This window comes from Saccopteryx leptura, chromosome 2, assembly GCF_036850995.1.
Source record: "Saccopteryx leptura isolate mSacLep1 chromosome 2, mSacLep1_pri_phased_curated, whole genome shotgun sequence".
Classification (NCBI taxonomy): domain Eukaryota; kingdom Metazoa; phylum Chordata; class Mammalia; order Chiroptera; family Emballonuridae; genus Saccopteryx; species Saccopteryx leptura.
Genome location: NC_089504.1, coordinates 217,835,206 through 217,845,323, shown reverse-complemented (window position 1 = coordinate 217,845,323; position 10,118 = coordinate 217,835,206). Strand labels below are relative to the sequence as shown.

Sequence of the window (10,118 nt, the reverse complement as noted above, 5' to 3'; positions counted from 1 at the left end):
TCTAACTTTCTCTCTGTCTCTGTCAAAAAAAAAATTTCCTTTGGGGTTTGATTTAAATTATACCTATGATGGACTGACCCGGGAGAGTGGAGGACAACATCATTCTGAGTGTTTGCTCATGACTCTCTCAAGTCCCCGGTGAACATATGTTGTGTGTGGTTTTTGGTCAAGTTTATTATTTTGTTCATGTCTGACCCTCTTAACAGTCTTCTCAGACACTTCATGTATTGGGCTGCAATGGTGCTGGGTATCTTTTCTGCCATGTCCTCACATGGACACAGCTGGTGTAACAGAGGGCTGCTAGTGGCGCTGAATTTATCTCACACCAGCTGCTTCCGTGAATGTGATGTTAGAACCTGAGGCAGTCACTCAGCAAAAACTTGCTTTATATTTTTCACAAGTTTTCTGGAGCCAGAAAAAGAACAGATGGGAAAACAGAGTCCTGCAACATACTCACAAGTTCAATGAGTAAAAACTAATTATAGAAAATAAACCAGAACTAATGAAGGTTCTCCTGCAAACCAGTCTAAACACCAACAAGGAAGGTAAGGCGTGGGAGCCTCCTGCTGGGGCACCACACACCAAGGAGGATATAAAAGCCCACAGAGCAAGCACCTCACACACACACACACACACTCACAACCTCCTCCCAGCTCACCTCCACTACCACTGCCCCACCATGGCCGCATCCACCCTGTCCGCCTGCTCCAGTGACCTGAGCTATGACAGCTGCACCTGCCTGCCAGGTTCCTGTGACTCTTGTACCAGCTCCTCCTGCCAGGTGGACAACTGTCCAGAGAGCTGCTGTGAGCCCTCTTGCTGCGTCCCTACCTGCTACCAGCCCACCTGCTGTGTCTCCAGCTGCTGCCAGCCCACCTGTTGTGCTCCCACCCCCTGCCAGCAGGCCTACTGTGTGCCTATCTGCTGCAAGCCCATCTGCTGCATGCCAGTCTGTTGTACACCTGTTTGCAGCAAGCCTGTGTGCTGTGTGCCCATATGCTCTGGGACCGCCCCCTGCCCAGTCCCCTCGTGCTGGCAGCCTACCCCCTGCCCCTCATCCTGCTGCAGACCCTCCTCCTGTGTGTCCCTCATCTGCCGCCCTGTGTGCAGACCTGCCTGCTGTGTGCCTGTCTCCTCCTGCCAGCCCAGCTGCTGCCGCCCAGCCTCCTGCATGTCCCTGCTCTGCGGCCCCATGTGCCCCCGCCCTGCCTGCTGAGTCTCTACCACAGCCCAGACTTTCTGCTACTGCCCAGCTCGATCCTCTGCCTCTCAGGTTGCTGTCCTTGCTCCTGAACACAGTTCTCCTCTCCTAGGAGCCCCTGGAGCCCCTCTGCTGGTGCCAGGACCTTTTCTCTCCCATCAGTGAACACACAGTTGCTGCCTAATGCAGATTTGAACGTGCTGTCCATCCCTTTTTGAAAAGAGATGACCCACAAATCCTTCACTGGGGTGGACTTGGGACCTCCAGGAGCCTACTTCGTAGGACTGAGAGCTTACTTTCCATGTAACAAAGGCCAAGTGCTATAATCAATAAAATGTTTGTGCAGAAAAATATGCATTTGCATTTTTGTCCTCCTTTGAGCCCTCTCTACCACTCCCAATCTGGGCTGTGGGTGCCCCGTCTGGTAGAAGCCAGAAAATAAAGACTTGTTCTCAAATCTGAGTTCAGAGCAGCTGAGCCACAAGATCTGACAGGGATGCCATCTGCACACTCGTTTCCCCTTCTGATCCCAGTGGCCCACCCTCCCTGCAGTGGACAGCCCTCCAAGGCTGGGCCCAGGAGGCAGTGTGGGTGCTCGAGGCATAGATCCTTAATGGATGTGGGCTCCTACCCACACCAGTCCCCCTGCCTGTCCAGGTTAAGGGTGAGTTGGGGCGCAGCAGAAACCCTGTTGGTCAGAAACTGACAGTCCAGTTCCTAGCACTGTACTGACTTCCCTGGGAGAGAGGTGCCCACATAAAGGCGTGCCTTGCCTACATGCCAGTCCTGACACAGGAGCTGATGCTCTGAGCATCAGAAAGACCCCCTGGGTCCCAAAAGGGGTACAAAACTTGGCTCAGACATCATTTGCTCTGCTCAAAGTTTCAAGGTCTGATTGAGGAGGCACAGCGCAAATAGTCACCGGTGAACAAACCCTCAGGACTGTGGGGGAGGATGAGTCTGCAGCCTCAGTGGACGACTGGTTATAGAGTCAAGACATGAGTTAGGCCAGGAGTCCCCAAACTTTTTACACAGGGGGCCAGTTCACTGTCCCTCAGACCGTTGGAGGGCCGGACTATAAAAAAAAAACTATGAACAAATCCCTATGCACAATGCACATATCTTATTTTAAAGTAAAAAAACAAAATGGGAACAAATACAATATTTAAAATAAATAACAAGTAAATTTAAATCAACAAACTGACCAGTATTTCAATGGGAACTATGGGCCTGCTTTTGGCTAATGAGATGGTCAATGTCCGGTTTCATATTTGTCACTTCTAGCCGTAACAAGTGATATGACGCGCTTCTGGAGCCGTGATGCGTGCGTCCCGCGTCACCGGAAGTAGTACTGTACGTGAGAGACGCAGTGCTTTGCGGCGCCGCTACATACAGTGCTCCTCTCACTAACCACCAGTGAAAGAGGTGCCCCTTCCGGAAGTGCGGCAGAGGCCAGATAAATGGCCTTGGGGGGCCGCATGCGGCCCACAGGCCATAGTTTGGGGACCCCTGAGTTAGGCCAACCAAGCAGCATTAGGTTACCTACTTATCCCTTATCCCCTCATCAGGAACAGACCAAGGAGGACCATAGGAGCAGGGGAACAATGGAGGTCCAGCAGATGGGACCAGGGACAAAGGCATCTCCCCAGAAGGAGCCTCTAAGTCTCACCCTCACCCCAGAAAAGCTCTACGCAGGAAAAAGGGGGCAGAGCAAAAACCCTAAGAGGGCCTTTAAAGAGGAAATGGCTGGTTCATAAACCTAACCCGACTCTTAAATCCCTCAGCTTGCCCAAATTTATTCAAAACCTGTATCTGTTATTTGTTCATTCAAATTTTAAGAAAAATATGACCATCTTTATAAATAAAGGGACAAAAGTCTTGACAAACTCTTCCTAGCACAGAATTCAAAAGACATGGAAGAAGGTTCTACCTTATTCCTAACCCAAGGAAGGTGAGATGCAGGGATGTCAACACACGTGAGAGCCAGCAACCTACAACTCATGATGTCAGTCGATTCCCCACCACTCCTGGAGCATGGCCATTTCTGCAAAGTGTCCTCACAGCCCACGGTGCCTCTGCCTGGAACACACACCATCCTGAGCCCTTCATGGCACCCAGTGCAGCTCAGCATTGCCTCCTCGCAGGGGCCCCCAGCCACCCACTCTCTCTCTGCTGAACCTGTTTTCCTTTCTGGGACCCAGCCCTCCCTGGAATCACCTCGTGCTTTCCTTTCTCCATCCACTCACTCGTTGCCCGGGAAGGCTCACGAGGCTAGACTGTCTCCACTGCCAGCACACAGTATGTATTTGCTGCGTAAACAATAAACTTCTGTATGGATCAGTAGAAGGCAGGAGTGGGCAGAGTTTCTGTAAAGGCAGATAGTAAGCATTTCAGGCTTTGCTGTCACCTGGTCTCTCCCACAACTGCACAGCATGCTTGTGCAAAAGCAGCCCTAGACAGCCGCAGACATGGACAAGGCTGCAACCTGTAAAACAGGTGTCCCCAAACTTTTTACACAGGGGGCCAGTTCACTGTCCTTCAGACCGTTGGAGGGCCAGACTATAAAAAAAAACTATGAACAAATCCCTATGCACACTGCACAGATCTTATTTTAAAGTAAAAAACCAAAACGGGAACAAATACAATATTTAAAATAAAGAACAAGTAAATTTAAATCAACAAACTGACCAGTATTTCAATGGGAACTATGCTCCTCTCACTGACCACCAATGAAAGAGGTGCCCCTTCTGGAAGTGCGGCGGGGGCCGGATAAATGGCCTCAGGGAGCCGCATGTGGCCCACCGGCCGTAGTTTGGGGACCCCTGCTATAAAACTTTATTTACAAACAGGCAGCAGGCCAGACTCACGCTGCAGACTTTAGTTTGCAGACTCTGGCCTTAATGTTTCCTGTGCAGAATAAAAGCTCAAACTACGTTATTGCCTTCAATCTTCATTGATGGCATGAGAGAAAACTGACTAAAAAAACACAGTACTCTGAGTCGAATCAGGGTGCTCTGTGCACAATAATGGTCTGGAAAACCACATGAGCCCCATGTAGTCAAACCAGAATACCCTGTTTACAGAAGGGCAACCTGGCCTCAAAGCCAAGTTCATTTATGGTGGAGCCTAACATAGGAAGTGCATCCCAGGAAAGAAGATGCTGGGAACATGGCGGAAACAGCCATGAGGAAGTCAACAGTCGTGCTTCTGTGTTCCGGGACGCCCACAGCCTGGGTATAAAGGCTGCCAGGGAAGGAGCCTGCAGACATCACTGCCCTACAGTCCCACACCAGCCAGCCCCAAGACAACATGTGCCACACCAGCTGCTCCACAGGCTGCCAGGTTGGCTGCTGCTCGCCCAGCCCCTGCCAGTCCTCCGTGTGCCGGCCCGTGAGCTGCAAGGCAGCCGTGTACATGCCTGTGAGCTGCCAGGTGTCCTGCTGCGTGCCCGTGAACTGCAAACCCATTGTATGCATGGCTCCTTCCTGCCTGTCCTCTGTGTGCCTGCCTGTGAGCTACAAACCTGTCATGTGTGTGGCCTCTTCCTGCCAGTCCTCTGGGTGCGTCCAGCCCTCCTGCCCCACCCTGGTCTACAGACCCATCTCCTGTTGGACCCCTTCCTGCTGCTGACCACGTATCTCCTACCCAGCTGCTCCGAGTGCAGACGTGGGCCCACCTGTCTGTCCACAATGGCCTCAGCAGGCCTCCAAGTTCTGGACGTGGCAGATGAAAAGCATTTTCAACAACCCCTCTGAACCCCAGGACGAGAATGTGGCGGGGTGATCTGGATCCCTGGTGACCCTCAGGGAAGCCCTGGGGCTCAGCGTCCTTCTCTGTCTCCAGCAGGAAATCTCACCTGGTGTGAGGCAAATAAACTGTGCTTTATTGATGCGGCTTGTCCCTCTATTCTGCCTTCACGTGTTTTTGAAGTTGGATACCTCCCTAAGCACAGCAGCCTCTCCTCAAAGAGCTCTTGGCGGAAAGCTCAGCTGAAGGTGGGGGTGTCCTTGATGGGGGGAGGGGTGGGGAAGGTGCCGTCCCCACATCCGCCACCCAAGACATTGTGGGAAAGGGCAGAGGAAAATCTTCCCTCCTGCTGAGTGGGGGACAGAGAACAGGCCTGGGCCCCAGATCTCACGGGGTACCCCAAAGGATCACTACAACAGGGAGGGCAGGAAACTCTCACAGAAACCCCCACACATACAAAGCGGAGTCTGCCATCCCGGGGGGGGGGGGGCAGGAAGTCTGAGAAAGGCTTGCCCTCCAAGCCCCAGGGCCTGCTCCAGTCTGATCCTGGGCAGGGATGACAGAGCCCTCCTGTCCCTGATTCAGCCCAGCCAGCACGGCTACACGAGCAGCCTCCGTCTCCACAGGAGAAAGGCAGATGCGGGCAGAGGTCCTCTGTGTGCCAGGCACAGGGGCAGCTGAAAACTCAGAGCAGAGCAAGAACCCTGCCCACCCTCTGCCCCAGCCCTCTCCCTATGCATAAGCCACAGGGAGCCCACCATGAAGAAACCTGAAGTCTTGGTGCCCTGAAGGTCCTCACAATAACAATGAAATGGAAATAGAGCCAACATCTGAGCAGCTTAATTCAAACCTTCCCACACGCACCCAGACAGAAGAAGAAGCACATCCATTTCCAGGAGGAAACACCGCTTGTGTCCATTTCCGTCAAGACGTAGTGTCTGCCAGTCAGTCAAAGCTTAGAAGACATACAGAAAAGCAGGGAATAATCCATTTTTAAGAGGCAAAAACAGTCAACACAACTGGACTCAAAATGACCCAGATAGATATTGCAGCCCTCAGACAAAAACTACAGTAAATTGTGAAATGAGTCAGACAGAGAGAGGCAAATACTGTATGGTCTTACTTATATGTGGAATCTAAGAATTAATCAAGCTCACAAGGACAGAGGACAGATTGAGGGTTGTTAGAGGAGCGTACGGGCAGGGGGGTGACATGGGTAAAGACGCTCGAAAGCACCTGCTAGTTATAAAATAAATAAGTCCTTCTAGTTATAAAATAAGTCCTATGGACATAATATATGTAATGGTGACTATTTAAAAAGTTAATATATTTAAAGAAATAAGAGAATTGTGAATATGAGAATAAAATGAGAGTCTACAAAGACAGAAGGAAGAAATAAATTTGAGAAAAACAAACAGAACTTCTAGAAATAAAAAAAAATCAAGTAATGGAAATTAAAAACTCAGTGGCAAAGTCAAACAAAATATTAGACACAGCTGAAGAGAGACTTAGAGAAATCAGAAGGCAGTTGTTGGACATACAGGAGGTGAAGAAATATTTTAAACAACACCTTAAAGACACAAATAACCTAATCCAGGACAAATAACTGGATTTTCTCACCAAATAAATGCTCTAAGAATTACTGTAAATCAGAAGGGACCTAAGAGAAGCACTACCCACCTGCTGTGCAAACCTTGTTTGGACTCTGATTTGAACAGATCAACAATCTATTTTTTTAGACAATCAGAATAAATCAAGTAGACTAGATTAGCACTGTTTATGATTTAATATCTCAAGCTTGTATACATGCCTGCAGTATATATATTACCTAAGTATAAAAAACACACATGTCCATGAAGACTTTTCCTGGATGTGGACTTTTCCTGGACTCCTGCTCCTTGTGACAGCTCCTAACAGACTGAACTGGGATTGGGTTGCATTTTTCAGGGATTTGGCATGGTGGTGGGGCCACTACTCTTTTTTGGATTCTTGCTGTATTGGCCAAGAGTTTGCTTAAAAGCTTTAATCACTGTAAAAAAAAAAAAAAAAAAAAAAAAGGAAGACTGGATAAAGAAGATGTGGCACATATACACCATGGTATACTATTCAGCCAAAAGAAATGATGACATCGGATCACTTACAACAAAATGGTGGGATCTTGATAACATTATACAGAGAGAAATAAGTAAATCAGAAAAAAAACAAGAACTGCAGGATTCCATACATTGGTGGGACATAAAAATGAGACTAAGAGACATGGACAAGAGGGTGGTGGTTTGGGGGGGGGGGGAAGGAGGGAGAGGGGTAGGGGGTAGGGGGAGGGGCACAAAGAAAACTAGATAGAAGGTGACTGTTGGGCAGATAAAATGTATTATGCTCACTTTGTTAAAGATGGAGGCCGTCGCCCAGGTGATATTAATGTGTGTTGAGAATCCTTGTAGCCTGGGGCCCTGGCCGTGGCTCCTGGCTTTACATTTGGCGTAATCGGCAGGATTCGATACAGATCGGCAAGGAGCCTTTGAATGGTGGAGTAGAGGACTGGCTAGTGTTAGGGTTCCCCATGGCTGTCCTTTTGGGGATTGTAGGCTGGCTGACTTTTACAGCCATGTGTGAGGAAACTGAGAGCTCTGTGCAAGAGGCTGCCCGGGACCTGCAAACCAAGCAGTGGAAGGAGATGGAGCAAACGCAGGAGAAACCGATGCTGACCCTGGAGCTGGAGGAAATGCTGGAGGAGGAGGCCAACCAGGTGTTCGAGATTCGCCTGGAAATGGAGCAAACACTGGAGGAGGATTCAGAGGTTCGTGAGTTGCAGCTTGCCCTGGATGTTGCAGAGAGCCAGCAGCGGCAGGAGGCCGGGGCTGAGGCTGAGGCTGAGGCTGAAGCTGAGGCCGGGTCCGGAGCTGCAAGGTCTGCGGAGCAGAAGGCGGCAGCGGCCCGGGGCTCGAGCCCGGCAGCTGGAGCTGGTGTTTTCAGTTCCTCTTTGGAGGATGAGGAGAATTGGGCTGGAGTTGTGATCTGCAGTCTCCAGAAGATGGAAGCCCAGCTGGAAGGAGCACCTACTACAGCCCTGGTAGGTCTGCGATTTTGGGGACATAGGATGGACGCTATCATGCTCTCCAGAGCCAAGATGGAAATGCTGACTGCCATTGCCATGTGCCCCTCTTTGGGACAGTGTAAGACCTGCCAGGACAGCAGGGATGAAGGGGGTGGCTGACGACCCATGTGCGTGGACTGATTTCCCGGACTACGACCGACCGGAGTGGGCACTGGCTCCTTTGTTGGATGGATTTACGGATTACGGATTTTGGACAATGTGAAATACCCTGATGGGGGTGGGGGGTGGCTTTGCTGGAAGCACTCCCCTGCCCCGGGAAGCTTTTCCCATGGCTAGAAAGAAGGCCGAGGACATTTTGCACTTTGGGCTAAGTGCTGAGAGACTGGTGAAATGTACCTTTGTAATTGTTGAAACTGTATGATTTTTGCTGTTGTAATCTGTGTAATGTTCTAATTTCCTTGCACAGTGTTGGGCAGATAAAATGTATTATGCTCACTTTGTTAAAAATAGGCGCTGCCCACGTGAGGCCGTCACCCAGGTGATATTAATGTGTGTTGAGAATCCTTGTAGCCTGGGGCTTGGTTTTGGGATTAAGCCTTTCCCACCCTTTTTGATGTGGGGTGGTACAATCCAATCATGCCTCAGAGAAGTGACTTTGTATTAGAGACTTCCCTATTATGTATATTGGATTAAGAGTTGGATTTCTACACTATAAAATGGGGTCGGAGCGGGAGCTTGCACTCTTGGTTCCTGAGATTATCATTAGAAGGGAGAGCAGAGGAGAGCAGGGAAAGGCCATGTGGAGGAGGCCAGGAGAAGCAGCCAAGATGGTGGAGTGCTGAGTGAGATGCCAGTTTGTGTAGAGTTTGTATTTGGGATAAGGAAGGAGATGGGGAACAGAGGTGAATAAGTCTGGTGAGCTAGAAACCTTTGATTCTAGGAAACTTGGATAAGTCAGTGGCTTTGTGAGCACTGAATGTGACTGGGTTTTGGAGCCCAGTGTGTATTTTTACTTGCCCGCCGGGTGCAAGCTAGAATTAAAGACTATGGCCCACCAGTTTTTGGCTCCGCTGTTTCTTTACCGACTGTCCGAATCCAATGCAAACCTGCATGGGCAGGGCTGCTTTGATAGTGGCCCTGGCCGTGGCTCCTGGCTTTACACACAGGAAAGCTGGTGATGTAAACTGTGGGTAGTAAAGTGAGCATAGGGGTGGATTGTTGGGCAGATAAAATGTATTATGTTCACTTTGTTAAAGATGGAGGCCGTCGCCCAGATGATATTAATGTGTGTTGAGAATCCTTGTAGCCTGGGGCTTGGTTTTTGGATTAAGCCTTTCCCACCCTTTTTGATGTGGGGTGGTACAATCTAATCATGCCTCAGAGAAGTAACTTTGTATTAGAGACTTCCCTATTTTATATATTGGATTAGAGGTTGTGAAGCTACACTATAAAATGAGGGTAGAACGAGAGTTTAGGCTCTTGGTTCCTGAGATTATCATTAGAAGAGAGAGCAGAGGAGAGCAGAGAAAGGCCACGTGGAGGAGGCCAGGAGAAGCAGCCAAGATGGTGGAGTGCTGAGTGAGATGCCAGTTTGTGTAGAGTTTGTATTTGGGATAAGGAAGGCGATGGGGAACAGAGGTGAATAAGTCTGGTGAGCTAGAAACCTTTGATTCTAGGAAACTCGGATAAGTCAGTGGCTTTGTGAGCACTGAATGTGATTGGGTTTTGGAGCCCAGTGTATGTTTTTACTTGCCCGGCCGGGTGCAAGCTAGGATTAAAGACTATGGCCCACCAGTTTTTGGCTCCATTGTTTCTTTACCGACTGTCCGAATCCAATGCGAACCTGCATGGGCCAGAAGGCTGCTGTGATAGTGGCCCTGGCCGTGGCTCCTGGCTTTACAGTGACCGAGGACAATCTGACTTTGGGTGATGGGTATGCAACAGAATTGAATGACAAGATAACCTGGACATGTTTTCTTTGAATAAATGTACCCTGATTTATTGATGTCACCCCATTAAAATAAAAATTTATTTATTTTAAAAAAAACAAAAACAAAAGAACCCCATACATGTCTTTCTACACATAAATTTTTATTATAACGTGCTTAATTTGCC

General features: G+C 49.3%; 2 protein-coding genes across 2 annotated transcripts; both read left to right on the top strand.

Moving 5' to 3' along the window:
• Positions 1-679: 679 nt before the first annotated feature.
• On the top strand, positions 680-1,216 carry LOC136393306 (keratin-associated protein 10-12-like). The gene has a single exon (XM_066365922.1). The coding sequence runs from the start codon at positions 680-682 to the stop codon at positions 1,214-1,216; it is 537 nt and encodes a 178-aa protein (XP_066222019.1).
• A 3,294-nt stretch (positions 1,217-4,510) lies between these two features.
• Positions 4,511-4,831, top strand: LOC136393305 (keratin-associated protein 12-1-like). Its single transcript, XM_066365921.1, has one exon. The coding sequence runs from the start codon at positions 4,511-4,513 to the stop codon at positions 4,829-4,831; it is 321 nt and encodes a 106-aa protein (XP_066222018.1).
• Positions 4,832-10,118: the final 5,287 nt, after the last annotated feature.